Genomic DNA, 15,744 nt, shown 5'->3' on the forward strand with positions numbered 1-15,744 from the left:
TTCCTCTAAATCATGACCATACCACACTGTTTCCCCCTGTCATTTATATCTGATCAGAATCATCTTTCTGTTTCTATTTGTCCTAAACCTCTCACACCAATGGACATTCTAGTCAGAATCATTGTGATCCAGCACCACGTTGGTGCAGTGGTTAGCACTGTCGTCTCATTGCAAGAGGGTTACAGGTTCAAATCCCTGTCTGGGCTCTTCTGTGTGGAGTTTGCATGTTCTTCCTCTGCCTGGGTTTTCCCTGGGTACTCTGGCTTCCTCCCACAATCCCAAAAGCATGCCCACATAGCTACATTGTCCTTAGGTGTGTGTGTGGTTGTCTGCCCTGCAACTGACTAGCAAGCAGTCCAGGGTCTCGTCTGTAGTCAGCTGGGACAGGCTTCAGCACATACCCCAGTTTTATGCTGAACTCACTAAAGAAAAAAACTTAATATCTGAAGTGGCTGAAAATTTTATTATGCATATGAGCATATTGTGAATATATCATGAACATCTCTCCGCTGTCATCTGTTGAGTCCCTGGAAAAATACAAAATTCCAGACCTCTTGTTGTGACCTCGTACCACTAAAACAGAAAAACTTAAACCATGTAAACTGTTAAAGAATCTAAAAGAAACTGTTGAAGCTGAGTGTATATGGAGTTTCTCTGGTCTCATAAATACAAATCAAAACAATCCTAGCAATCCTGCTAAAGGTTTAGAAGGCTGTCCATTAGGATCCTGCTGAATCAGAATCAGAATCAGAATCAGAATCAGAATTCCTTTATTAATCCCTGGAGGGAAATTCTTGAAAAAACCTTGCATAGCCCCCTTCCTCAAGCCAGTAATTTTTTGTCCTTTGAAATTTTAGCCTACTTCAAAGATGAGAAGAAAATAACTGTCATACAGAAAAGCTATAAAGTACTTCACAAGATTGAAAAGTATTAAAACATATGGGCTTCATCAAATAACAACCAACTAAAATAGAAAAAATAAACAATAAACAAAAACTCAGGAATAAAGGTACTACTAACATAAAAGAAATGTTGGCAATATGATGATAGCTAACTTTAATAAGAGGCTTTTGGGAAAAGACAGGTATTTTAGGAGATGTGACTGATTCTGCAGCCCTCAGCTTGTAGGGCGGGGAGTGTCAGAGATGTAATTAAATGACTACAAAAGCTTAGTCACCTTTGGTCTTGAGCCAGAACTCTGGGACAGCCAGCAGAGCCCTGGCTGAGGATCAGATGCTGTGTCCTATTTCATATGTGAACAGCAATTCAGCAGTGTAACTGGATACTGAACTAAAGAAGTGCTTTAAAGATGATAAAGTAAATCTATTAATTCTAAAAGTGGCCAGAAGGAATCATTTTAGCAATCAAATGGAGGAGTATGTGCCACATCAACAGAAAATAGTAATAACTAAAAACAGTACAAACATCCAGTAATTATATTCTGCACATTCTATACGTGCTGCACCTCTATAAGTCCCATATTATATATATATATCTATATATATAGATATATATAGATATATATTGCAATAATAAGTGAACAATTACAATGCAGCTATGGTAACAAAGAAAGTATGACAAAATTAGAGCTGAGAAATATATCTGTGATATGGACTTGCGCACATTTTACATAAGCATTACAACTTCTAACATGTAGAAGTGATACAACACTGATTTACTGAACATGCTGTGCTGCCGTAATAGTTCTCACTCTCCAGTGAAGGTCGGGTTGGTCACAGTGGTGGTGGCATTTTGGAACAGTGGGTTGTCAGCCTGGCAACAGAGAAAGCCTCATGATTAGTTAGTCTCACATAATTGCATTTGATGACTGGCACAAACAAAGACCGGTCTCTAATCAAGGCTGGGAAGTGAAATACCTGTGTTATGAGTGCCGACTATACACTTTTCTTTTTAACAGACATACTGTCATTACAAATAAATTCTCAAAGTTCAAAGATATATAAAATAACTTTTTTAAAATTGTTTTCAATAAAAATATAACATAAAATATTATGCCCAGCCAGGCAATTAATGATTGTATATTTTAGCTAAACTGTTTGTGGGATTGACTTAGGCCAGTGGTTGAATTAATTAATGCAGTGGGGATTTGTAATTTATTCCAGGGTACTGAAGAGGAGAATTCGTCCGAAAGTCGAACCTCGGATCCAGGAGGAACAATATGGTTTGGGCCCTGGTCATGGAACACTGGACCAGCTCTATAACCTCCGCAGGGTGCCTGAGGGTTCATGGGAGTTTGTCTAACTGGTCCACATGTGTTTTTGTGGACTTGGAGGAGACATTCGACCGTGTTCCCTGTGGGGTCCTGTGGGAGGTGCTCAGGGAGTATGGGGTCTGGGTCTCTTTGCTAAGGGCCATGCGGTCACTGTACTCTTGGAGCAGGAGTCTGGTTCACATCACCAGCAGTAAGTCAGACCTGTTCCCAGTGCATGTTGGCCTCCGGCAGGGCTGCCCTTTGTCACCGGTCCTGTTCATGGACAGGATTTCTAGGCGCTGCCAGGGGACGGAGGGTGTCCGGTTTGGGAACCACAGGATTCCATCTCTGCTTTTTGCGGACAATGTTGTCCTGTTGGCTTCCTTGAGCCATAACCTTCAGCATGCGCTGGGGAGGTTTGCAGCCAAGTGTGAAGTGGCTGGGATGAGAATCAGCACCTCCAAATCTGAGGCCATGGTTCTCAACCGGAAAAAGGTGGTCTGCCCCCTCCAGGTTGGAGGAGCACTCCTGCCTCAAGTGGCAGAAAAACACAGTTATGTTTGTAGTTATGTGATTCATTAATTTTAATCGGTGTAGGGTTTTGTGTGTGTATTAAATTGATATGATTGCATTGCCTAAGCATTGTGGTGAAATTGATTCCGTGCACCACCCTGTCCTCCACAGCCTCAGTTATCTCATCATGTCACATAAACCGCATGCTAGAAGCCTGTAATAGCCCTGAACATCAGTCTTCCACCTACAGTTGTAATTACAACAATGTTGGGAAGCTGCTTATACTAAGCTGGGAAACTAAACAGTACAAAAACATTACATTTTATATTTTATATTTTTATATTTGCACACCTCTCTGCACAGCATTTAGCAACAAAGAACATAGAACCTAAGAAAAATAACTCAAAAGCTTTAGTTCTTAAAATGTTGATTGTGATTATTTCTAATTATATTTGTTTTTGTAAGCAACGACAATGAAAAATGTAATTAAATCATCTCACATCTGCCCACTTGGATTTCTTCTTTTCATTTTCAAATTTCCTGAACTCTTTCAGGTCCTTCATGTAGATCAACAACTTGATGAGCATCAGCAGCACAATGCCAATGAGAGCAACAGCTACAACGGAACCTCCGATGATAGCTTTGACATTGGGTGGTTCAGGACACTCTGGAGGAAGAGGGACAAATTTAAAACAACAACAACAAAACAACAACAAAAACAGCAGAGCAGTAGACACCCAGCGGCCCAAGTTTGATTTGATTTCTTCATGATTAGTTGACCAATTTAGTCCTGCCTGCAAAGTCTCAACACATTACCATGGAATTTGACATATTTGACATCATTGTACGAGAATGAAGCCTAGTAACGTTAGTGATTCTCAGATTCGTCCTACATCCACACCACCTTGACATTTGTACTTTTGCCACATCATTCACAAGTATGCTTATTTTGAATTTGATGCCAGCAATGTTTTTCAAACAAATTGGAACAGGGACAACAAAAGGGCCTATGGGCCAATGGGGCCTGTGTCAGTGAGGGCTGATAAGGGCATAACCTCTGTATACTGGTTTTGTTCAATAGACAGCTGCATGGCTGGAGCTAAAAAACAAGTCTATCTCGGTCATGCTGCACTCTGGAGAATTATGATGATGATGTAAAAGAGCCATGTTTAAAAATAAAAATCAAGAGAATATGTCTCCGGAGGGTTTGTGCTTTTTATGGTCCCTTACACAGAACTCCGGTGGTCTCTTACTGGGTCTTTGAGCGAGAAGCATAAGCCTGTTTCCTTCCTGAGCATTTGGGTCCAAAGCCTGATTGCTGGTGCCACTCACTCTTTGTAGGATACATTTGACTATGTTTGTCATAGTTTGTCAACTTAAGACTATGTCTTAAGTTGCATCGCTCTTGTCCGGTTACAAACTGTTATTTCCTTGCATTATCCTAGATGTCCTCCCACATCTCCTCAGTTATCACAACACCCAGTTCCCTTGCCTGGTTCTCCTCAAATTTTTTCAGCTGCTGAGCATGAATCTGTAGCGTTTGGGATAATGGTCCCAGCTTTTCATCAAGTATCCTGGTTATGTTTGCCGTTATTTCCTTAATAGTTTGACAAAAAGCCGGGTTAAGTGCATCCTCTGTGTTAGCTATTAGTGGTTCTTGCTCCTCTTCCACTGGGGGAGAACCAGACAAGCTAGCAGTAGCTTCTGGTCTGCTCGTCTTGGTGTAACAGAACAAGTGACAAAATCCTGCTTTTATATCGCGAATGTAGGTGGAGGTTTATGGGACAGGCGTTGGAAGGCAGAGTCACATAAAACCCATTCTCAGATGGTGAATCCATGATGCTTTGTGACAGTGTGAACAAAGCTGCTGCGCTGAGCCTCATACGTCTGTCAGCTGACCGGCCTCTACCCAGGTCAATTCTCAGGCCAATTTGTCTAGTGCACCAGGACATACTTTTTACTGCATCTAATGCGCTCCTCCAGGACCTCTTCCACCTGATAGTGTTTATTTTTGCTGATTGTCGCTTTTTGTTACTGGTCCTCATGAAAGCTACATTATAATCTTTTAATTTGTACACAGGAGACAGAAGCGGAATGCATTCTGAAGTGACAAACAGCTCATCCGTGTAAACATAACCATATATACATATATATATATATTTTTTTTTTGCTCATTCACTGTTCACCTGCTGTTCATTTGCACTATCTGCCTCACCCACTTGCACTATACTCCACCCTGCACCTTACTTTTGAACTACTTTATTTCACTTATTTTATTTTGTGTTACCTTACTCTATTTTATTTTTATTTTTATTTTTTATTTTATTTTATTCTTCAATTATATGTTACTGTTATGTTCTATGTATGCACCAATCACCAAGACAAATTCCTAGTAATGTGAAACCTCTTCACTTACAGGGCAATAAAGTCTTTTCTGATTCTGATTCTGATATTTTTTAACACTCCTCTTAGATTGGATATTCTTACAACATCCCTTGACTTCAAATTCATTTTCAGTATGTTTTTGCCACAAAAACAAATAAATTCTTAAATACCTGTTTAGGGTTTCCTGCACAATCCCATTAGATTTAATTTTTATATTATCACAACTTTTTAATTGATCATGTAATAAATCTACATAATGGAATGTGTTTTAAGCTGAGACTTTTAAGGCCTTTTCGATCAAAAGTTTTGCATTACTTTTACAGCATTAGATTTGTACTAGTAAGTGGTTTTCCGAGTTGTTTTCTGACTTCCGAAGCAGGAAGTGACAAATACAAAGCCCCCAGATTTGGAATTCCAACTTGTAAACTCAGTTGTCAGAGGACATCAAGTTCACAAACCAAGATGGCTGCCCAGAGCATCAACTGTAAATAAAAGCTATGTTTTTGCGTGTTTTTAGCACTTTTTGTCCTAATAAACCTTTTATTCCAGAGTTTTTTCATAAGATTCTGGAATGCCACACAGACAACAGCTTAAAAACACCTGAGCAGAAATTTAATACTGGGAGGAATTTGTCTGAACACACTGACACACACCTTTTAAACAGAAAAAGCATTATTCTGAATGTGCACACTCCTGTCTGGCAGATGTGTGCGAGTGTGCGTCTGTGTGCGCATCTACACGGTTGTGGATAGGAAAATCACACTCATCTGTGCGCATGTGTATCTCTGTGTCACAGTGTATGAGTTAGTGTGTGTGTGTGTGTGTTCACTTGCTCTACCACATCTGCCTTGTTCCAGGAGTAATCCCAAGAAATGGATACCCAACCATAAACAACCAGCCATATAAACACCTACACTATCAACTCACTTTCTCTACCATAACCTCTAAACATCAATAATAAGTCTGATGTTCAGCTATGTTGTATAGCTAAACATCAGACTATATGCAAAGAAACCGCACATTTCTACAAAACTCCTAATTTAATGGAGCTTGTTTTCATATAGAAGGGGTTTTCATAAGGAATCGTCAAGTAAACATTACAACATCATTAAAGCACCTTATAAATTGATCATGGATGATACAGCTTTCTCGTGTTGTGGTAGTGCTAGTGGGTGAATCCTACATTGCATTTTAAACCCCAAACTACAACGTACTAATGTTCAGCTTACACAGCAGCATTATCACTCCTCCAGGATGCACACTTTCCAAACACGAACTTTCTCACCAACACTCCAGCATTCAAATACACACAAAACTGAAAACATTCCTATCAGATTGAGCTTCACGTTTTGTGAAGTGTTCACTAATTTAACATTAGCTTAACATTAGCATGTTGGCATTGTCAATGTCAGCATGTTAACATACTGATGTTAGCATTTCGCTAAAAGTACTGTTGTTCTGTACAACCTCAAAACATCTTGTTTAATGTTTCCTAATACCTTAATCACTATAAACTGCACTGAAACAATCAAGCTGTTGTCAGATTTAAAAGTTTGCCACCCCTGAAGAACTTTCAGTATTTCATCAGCAGCTTACCTCTCGCTTGCAGAATTTCAGCCTTGTAGTTATCCTCTCCAACTAACTGGTCCAGCTTGAATTTTATCCAGCACCCCTCCGTGTCCTTCTGCTGGCACTGCTTGCTTGATATGGTGAACTGATCTACCATTGCGTGATTAATGCTCCCACAAGCCACGCTACAGTTTTTTTTAAAGGGACCTGACTCAAAGCCAAGGCATTCAATGCAGTTTCTGAAAACAGTTAAAACTCATTAATGGAGATACTTTATTAGTTTATGCTGGAAATTATGCTTTTTGTATTTTAGTGAAGCAAACCTTTAATAATAATTTGAAGGAAAAAATTGGGGTTCCTTACAGTTTGGTCTGACAAGGGTCAGGGCATCCCACACATAATTGGCAACGTGGACGTTGGTATCCTTCCTTACAGTCACAACGGTTACACTTGCAGGTACCCCTGCCATAGCACACAGTGTTGTTAAGTGTACGACAGCCCTCCTCGGACACCTTGCACTGACAGGCTGAACCCTCGTAGCCATTATTGCATTCACATCTGCCACAGTTGCACTTGCCATTTCCTACAAGTGGTGAGAAAGGAGAGAATTAGAGTACTCATATATTTGCTTTTAATTACACATATGAGTGTACAGGCTACCATTACATAGCCTGCATTCCTTCTGAGCTGATGGTTTGCAACTTCTTGAATTAATGCCTGAATGGCAGAGAGCCAACAGAGCTAAGCTAATAAGACTGATTTATAGTTAAAGGGGCTAGCTGACGTCTTGGGGGCAGCCATGGCCTAGAAGTTGGAGAAGTGGCTTGTGACCGGAGGGTTGCCAGTTTGTTCCCTGACCTGCAGGAAAAAACTTGGGAGGGGGTTGGAGTGATAATCAACACTCTGTCCTACCATTAGTAGAGGCTGAGGTGCCCTAACCCAACCCAATACCTAACCCAATGAACTTTATTCCTATTTGACCTAGATCTCAGTGCTGCATTTGATACCATTTACCATCATATTCTATTACAAGTACCAGAACATTTACTTAGCATTAACAGAACTGCATAAAGGGTCATATTTATCAGATCAATCTCAGTTTGTACATGTTAACAATGAATCCTGCATACACGCCAAAGTCAGTGTTGGAGTTCCACAAGGTTCTGTGATTGGACCTATACTATACACCTATGTATGTCCATTTCCACTTTGCCTTGAGAAAGTCTTGGGTTGCTATTGCTGCATGTTTTGGGTCATTATCTATCTGCAATATGAAGCGACGTCCTATCAGTCTTCAGCATTTGACAGAATCTGAGCAGAGAGTATACAGAGAGTATAGCCCTGAAGAATTTATCCTACTACTTTTATCAGCAGCCAGGTCATCAATAAGCCAGTAACCTAGTTCCAGCCATACCATGCCACAACACTGCCTCCACCATGTCTGACGAATCATGAGCTGTTTCTTTCATTCTCCATACTTTTCTCTTCCCATCATTCTGGTACAGCTTAATCTGGTTTCATCTGTCCAAAGAATCTTATTCCAGAACTGGGCAGACTATTTTAGGTGTTTTCTGGCCTTTCTGTTCTTGAGCGTTACCAGTGGTTTGCACCTTGTTGTGAAGCCTCTCTGCTTACATTCATGAAGCTGCCTCTTGGCTGTAGACTTTGACAGTGGCATACCTCCTCAAGAGTGTTCTTGACTTGGCTAGACATTGTGAAAGAGTTTTTGTTCACCAATGTCAGAATTCTTCTGAAAGTCATTCACTTTAGTTGTCTTTCAGACCTTTTGGTGCTGCTGACCTTTCCAGTTAATTCCTTCTTTTTAAGAATGTTCCATTGTTTCATATATATATACTGTATAATTATTTAAATTTAAGTTACTTTCTTAATCCCAAGCTGGAAAATTACTTCTCTGCATTTAACCCATCACTGATTGGAACACACACACACATGCAACATGCAGTGAAACACACAGGAGCGCCCGGGGAGCATATATTGGGGGTTAAGTGCTTTACTCAAGGACACATCAGCTAATGGGAGGTGGGGACATTATCACTCCACCACACTCAAATTTTTCGTTCTAGGCCACGGCTGCCCCACGGATGGTTTATTTCATTTCTCCTCTCCCTTTACTTCTGTACACATTAATGTCCCATTAATTGCATGTTACTAACTTGCCATTACCCTGGAGTCTTTTGGCAGTATAAGAATTAAACTGACTTGAATAGAACTTAAATTTAAGGAAAGGCTTTGCAAATATTTTATGAAGAAATACAGTTAGTTAGTTAGGTCTTACAGTGTATTTTGGTGGGAAGTACTAACCGTAATGGATAAAGTTATTTCTTTTGCTAAAACACTTTAACATTTTGAAAATGACTGAAACTTTACCTCCACATAGTTTATTCTGAAACTTCTCACAGTGTTCATCATCACATTCACAGAAGTCACCATGGTAGCTGTTTCCACTCTCAGTGGTGTGGCACTGGCACCTGCCACACACACAGTCTCCTCGACCCTCACACTCTGTACCATTCTCTCTCTGACAGGATGCTCTCAGGGCACGTTCATCTCTATCACCAGTGGAACACTCACAGAACTGACCAACAAAGCCTTCTTTGCAGCTGAAAAAGTGAAAAAGAGAAAAAAATAGCATGATAGACGCTTTGTTGTTGCTGTAGACTTTTACTGGACTTGAGTAATTTCTGTAAGACATCTTAATCACTCTTTTGAGTTCTTTTGAAATTTGCAATCCCCTGCAATCGCATCTCAGGACAAAATAAGTGTGGGGGGGTATCCACCGCTGTTAAACAGTCTGCTTACAGTGGGCACAAATTAGTATATATAATGCTCTATCCTGCTCTGGGGTGGTATTAATCTGTAGCTGAAGGAGCTACCCAGCCACCACAGCTTGTCATGCACAGGGTGAGGTTGGTGATCCAGAATGACTCTGATCTTATCTCTGATCCTCCTCTCTGCCACTGACTCCAGCTCTAGACCAACCACTGAGCTTGTTTTCTTCACTAACTTGTTTTGCCTGTTGCCCTATCCAGCTTTTGTGCCACCACCCCAGCACACCACCACAAAGAAAAGAGCGGGGAGTCAACAAAAGAGTCCTTCAATGTCCTCCCCATACTCCTCCTGGAATGACTCCCCGCCTGTGGTGTTTAAAGTGCTGGAGAATCTCCTCTGTGTCCTTAGACCAAACCTTCACAGGCCTTGTGCAAGACACATTTGTATCACCAGTGGCTTGTAGGTGGCTACAAGGTGAATCAGGCTGTAGTCTTACTCTCCAAGTGGGCGGCAGGTATGAAGATCTGTAGGCCTCCTTCACCTTTGTATAGAGGAGGTTTAAGATCTTGTTCTCTCTCATTGTACAGTCATGCTGTAATTATTCCTATTCCAGCTGACTAGGCTACAGTAGCCTTAGTACCCAGAAAAGGCCCACACAGGCACAGGGAGAATATGCAAACTCCGCACAGAAGGATCTCCAGACCAGGATTCAAACCTGGGAGCCTCTTACTGTTAGGCAACAGTATAATATACTCAAAAATGTATTTCAATAATTTTTTTTACAACATCCCATTTTTATATTATTATTATTATAATACTGTTTTTACATAGTATTACAATATATTATTATTAAGTGTGGGTGACTGAAGCGACTTAGTTATGATGATTAAAAGCTCAAAACCATGTTTCAAAGAAACCAACACTACATGTTGTTAAGACATGGATTGTGCACTGTAGCTTGTTCTTGAATTTCCCTCGGGATCAATAAAGTATCTATCTATCTATCTATCTTATCTAACACCTTGTTTACATGCGCCGCCTCTCTTGTCTCTCATGGGCCAGCATTTCTGGTTGTGTTTAACAATAAGCACAAAATTTACACACACACCTCTGGTACTTAGTCACATCCCAGAAGCTCATTACAGTTACATTGTGTAGGGCAAACACTAACCGCTATAAATGGCCTTTCCCCATCTGTTGAAGTGCTATATAGTTGAGTTTGCTTGTCAGGAAAACATAAACATTTTATACAATTGAACAAATTATGCCGGAAACCTCCTACCTGCAGCTATAAATAACATTGTTTATTTTAGACATACACATAAGGATACCAAACATATATTACTGAATACACTGAATAAACCGTTTAGGTCAGGTGACAGAATGGCACTCAGGGCGGCGAGAGCTGACAGCAGGAGTGAAGAGGGCCAAGACCGCATATGCCCAGAAGATCCAGGGACACTTTGCATCCAACGATCCACGGAGCATGTGGAGGGGCATTAAGTGCATCACAGACTATAACACCAAAGATGCACAATGCCCCAGGGACCCCTCTCTGCCTGAAGCTCTCAACAACTTCTTCGCCCGCTTTGAGGACCCGGACACCCCCCTCAGCACCAGACTCACCCCCTCACCTGATGAAGAGCCCCTCAGCGTGACCTCAGCAGAAGTGAGGAGGACCCTCCAGAGGATAAACCCACACAAAGCTGCAGGTCCTGATAATATCCTGGGGCGGGCGCTGAAGGGCTGTGCACATCAGCTCACAGAGGTACTGACGGACATCTTCAACACCTCTCTCCAACAGGCGGCGGTCCCCACCTGTCTGAAGACCGCTACAATCATCCCCACAAGACTCCTATGTCCGCCTTCTCTTCGTGGATTTTACATCTGCCTTCAATACGATCATTCCACAGACACTGATCCACAAGCTCAGTGCACTCGGTCTGAGCTCCACCCTCTGCAATTGGGTCCTGGACTTCCGCAAACAGTGAAGATCCATGATATCTCCTCCTCCCCCATCACCCTCAGCACCGACTCTCTCCAGGGCTGTGTGCTGAGCTCCCTCCTGTTCACCCTGCTAACACACGACTGCTCAGCACAACATCCGAGCTGCCTGATCGTGAAGTTTGCGGATGATACAGCTTTGGTTGGACGCATCGCCAACAGCGACGAGGCCGACTACAGGCAGGAGGTGGAACGCCTGGAGGGTTGGTGCAGAGAGAACAACCTCTGCATCAACGTGAAAAAGACCAAAGAGATGATCGTGGACTTCAGAAGGGGCAGACATCTCCCCCTTCCTCCCCTGTACATCAGAGGGACAGCGCTCCTGCATCACCGTGTGGCACGGCAGCTGCTCTGCAGCAGAGAAGAAGCTGCACAGAAGACTGTGGGACGCAGTCTATCCACCACCACAGACATTTACACCTCCAGGTGCAGGAAAAGGGCCTCCTGCATCATGAAGGACCCCACCCACCCCTCACACAAACTGTTTGCCCCTCTCCCCTCAGGCAGGAAGCTGCGGAGCATTAAGAGCAGGATCACCAGACTGAGGAACAGCTTCTTCCCAGAAGCTGTGAGACTGTTGAACTCTGGAGGACATCTGTAGCCCCTGCTGCCAACCTCATACCTCAACACCCCCGCCACACACACACACACACCTCCCGACAACCACCCATGAACATTTGCACAGAACTCTGAACTACTCATCTCATTGCACTACTGTCATTTGCACTACTCTGTCGGTCATTTGCACTACTCTGTCATTTGCACAATACCGCAGTACTGTTTAGATAGCTTTATTCTGATGTTTATATCTTTTATTCTGATTGCTTTTTATATTTATATAGCGTTGTTTATATTTATTTGCATTTGTTAGGTAATTGGGCTTATACCGGGACCAGGGAAACTAATTTCGTTCCAACTCATGTTTCTACATGTGTGAAATGACAATAAAGCTCCTTGAATCCTTGAACCCAAAAGATACTGTAACTCAACAGAAGCTCAAGCCTCACATTCATTATGTGGAAGGTTTAAGGCTTACCTGCAAATACCACAGCTAACTCTCCCCTTGTCCTTGCAGTGTGGATGGCTACTGTCCTGTGGGTCATCACATTCACACTCACAGTTTGTAGATAAAGACACAGTCAGTGTATCTTTAATGCCAAGTGGTCTGATAGTGAAAGACGTGTTCTTCATACATGAGTCCGCCGTCACAGTGACATCAAAGGCAATCTAGAGTGGACAGTTAGTGTTGGGTGGTCAGACAGAAGTGTAAGACATTTACAGTGATTTAAACATATAAACTAAATACCCTGATTCATTAATTTCTCTTGTATTAACATTCAGTATTCCGTTCTTTACAGACTGAATATAATCCTAATGAATCCTCGTTTTCAGAAAGATTAAAGTGACATATTTTGTCATTGGAGGGAACTCACTCCAACAAAATTTGTTCTCTGCGTTTAACCCACCCAAGTGACATGCACACACACACAGCAAACCCGGGGCAGTGGGCAACCGCGTGCAGCGGTGAAAATCGCCACTGAACTTCAGCGAGCGGCACAAGAATGGGACTCTTTGATAATATAATCGAAGGTGGCATGTCTGTTTATAAGAATCTTCTTGCCCAGAAGAAAAAAGAGCGCCAACAACTACCCATAACTATGTTCTTCTCTCGGAAAAAGACACCTGCACCACAGCCTTCAGTAGAAAAAGACGCTATAGCGGAGTCAGGACGAAGAGGCACAGTCAGAGGGACTGTGAAATACGTGTGAGTCACAATGTGTCCAACCTCGTATTGATTATTAAAATTATTATTTTACAGTATTTCTAAAAACTATCGTAGTTATTTGTAAGAAAACATTTATATTTTTGTGTCTTAAACAAATGCTTGGGCCTGAAAACAGGTTTTGATCTTTGGTTTCATTCTATAGTACAGTATTGTATTGTATAATAATTGGAAAAAATAAAGCTGACTACTTCACGGATTTCGCCTATCGCGGGTTCTTTTTGGAACATAACCCCCGCGATAAACGAGGGTTCACTGTACCGCTTATCCGTCAGGGTCACGGGGGAACTGGAGCCTATCCCAGCTGACTACGGGCGAGAGGCAGGGTACACCCTGGACTGGTCGCCAGTCAATTGCAGGGCCAACACACAAAGACAAACAACCACACACTCACACCTAGGGGCAATTTAGAGTAGCCAGTTAACCTAATGTGCATGTTTTTGGTATTGTGGGAGGAAGCCGGAGTACCCGGAGAAAACCCACACAGGCACAGCGAGAACATGCAAACTCCACATAGAAGGCCCAGACCGGGATTTGAACCTGGAACCCTCTTGCTGTGAGGCGACAGTGCTAACCACTGCACCACTATACATCACTGAACACTATGGCAATTAAGACGTGCCCAGGGGGGCACGGCTCCGCGCTGCCTGACTCCGTTGTATTTGAACAGGAAATACAGGAGTTCTGCAATTCTGGCTGTAACAATGATCAAATCTTGTCGGAACCGCATCGAAATTGCATTATAGCGCAGGGCAGTGGAAAAATATTAATACTTATTCTATTTTATTATATTTTTCTTCATGATGGTGAGGCCTACCTACCCTGACTGCATGTCACTGCTCTAGTCATCTTTAAAATAAATAAACAAATAAAAATAAAAATAGAACCACCAGCCCAGTTTGTATAGGCATTGTCCTTGATCACCATGAAACAAAGAAGAGGTTTGTGTTCTTGATTTTAGTATCTCAATCTCTTGCTTCTTGACAATGTAGAAGTCTTAAAACGATCATGTATCCATGTATCTTCTGCAGTGTATTGGGGGAGTATGGGAGCTCCCTGTGCATTAGCAGGAAGGAAAGAGCATCCTCAGTTGGTACTGGGATCTGCCAAGGTTGTGCCTTATCACTTTTTCTGCCTTTGACAAAAACTCAAGGCACAATCAAAGTAAGGAAAGTGCACTCTCTTCTTGTTGGAGATGATGATGGGGTTCTATTAGCTTCATCAGGCCACAATCTCTAACATGAACCATGAACTGGCAGGGTTTTGAGTTGAATGGCTTGGATGAATCTGTGCTGTGCTGATGAGTTAGCATTAACACCTGAATTGTACCAGACTGTTGTGGAGGTTGTTAAGCCTTGATTTACCAGTAAATCTACATTCCAGCCCTCTCTCATGATCATGACCTTTGAATAATGACTAAGGGATGAGGTGGCAAATCCGTAGCATTGACAAAAGGTAGTTCAAGGAATTTAATTGATTAGCATTTAGTATGCTTTCAAGCCATCTCCTTTTGCAGGCACTTTAGGTATGTCATAAATTACAAATAAACCCCTCAAGATGCATGTTCTCATTTTCAAGGGGGTCCCAAAAAAACACCCCTAAAATAACTGGAAAAGAAAGGAGCACAAGACACAAAATGAGTTATAACACAATAATGGCAAAGCAATTTACAAACAACTAACAAACTTAATAACTAAATAAAATACTGAAAAAAATGGCAGGAAACTATGGGGACAGCCTTACTTAGACTGGTGCAGCCAGAAAAAGGATAAGCATAGGATAAGCAAACTGATGATTGATTGATGACTTTTTACTGGGAATCACAACACAAACATATGGAACACCCAATGTTAAAACCTGAAATTGATGTAACAAGAACTGTGTGATTAAAAGTTTGAAAAAGAACCGACCTTCTCTCCCGTTCGTACTTCATCACAAACCCCTTCACTGCCCCCTGGTGGTCCTGCATGAGCACATTTCGGGGTGTAGACAACCCTTACATTGTCAGGGAGGCTGTCATGGGTCACAGTTACTTTTGAAGACAATTTCTGGCATGAGAAATATACAAAAACAGCACAAACTAATGAGAAAAAATGTTGTGGTCACAGTTTTACAAATACATGTGCACACAGAATAGGAGAAAAATAGCTAAATTTGTCAGTAGTGAATTGACAACTTACATCATAGGCCCTTTTAATCAGTTCAACGACATTTTTAGAATCTGATGACAGAACTTCCACCTCTGATTTTGGAATCATTTTAGAGAGTTGCTAAAACAAGATAAAATGAAAAGCCAGTCAGAGCAAGAATATAACGTGACCTCTATAAATAAATAAATAAATAATAAGAAATAGAGATCATTTACCTTGTACACAGTCTCTACATTTTTTGTCACTGCAAAGATTGGCTGAATGTTGTTTTTTTCCAACTGCATAGCTAGCTGTCCAACAGATGGGTAGTCCTGCATACAGCAGTCAGTGAAATTAGT

General features: G+C 41.6%; 1 protein-coding gene across 1 annotated transcript in view; it reads right to left on the reverse strand.

The window, feature by feature from the left end:
- Positions 1 to 801: 801 nt before the first annotated feature.
- Positions 802 to 15,744, reverse strand: part of itgb2 (integrin, beta 2) — a 31,729-nt gene continuing 16,786 nt past the window's right edge. The window contains exons 8-16 of the mRNA XM_046404139.1: positions 15,622 to 15,717; positions 15,437 to 15,526; positions 15,167 to 15,304; positions 12,510 to 12,700; positions 9,068 to 9,300; positions 7,043 to 7,262; positions 6,707 to 6,918; positions 3,226 to 3,392; positions 802 to 1,773 (exon numbers count right to left, since the gene is read on the reverse strand). Of these exons, the coding sequence (XP_046260095.1) occupies positions 1,708 to 1,773; positions 3,226 to 3,392; positions 6,707 to 6,918; positions 7,043 to 7,262; positions 9,068 to 9,300; positions 12,510 to 12,700; positions 15,167 to 15,304; positions 15,437 to 15,526; positions 15,622 to 15,717 (1,413 nt within the window). The 3' untranslated portion in view covers positions 802 to 1,707. The remainder of the gene's footprint in view (positions 1,774 to 3,225; positions 3,393 to 6,706; positions 6,919 to 7,042; positions 7,263 to 9,067; positions 9,301 to 12,509; positions 12,701 to 15,166; positions 15,305 to 15,436; positions 15,527 to 15,621; positions 15,718 to 15,744) is intronic.

This window comes from Scatophagus argus, chromosome 11, assembly GCF_020382885.2.
Source record: "Scatophagus argus isolate fScaArg1 chromosome 11, fScaArg1.pri, whole genome shotgun sequence".
Lineage (NCBI taxonomy): Eukaryota > Metazoa > Chordata > Actinopteri > Scatophagidae > Scatophagus > Scatophagus argus.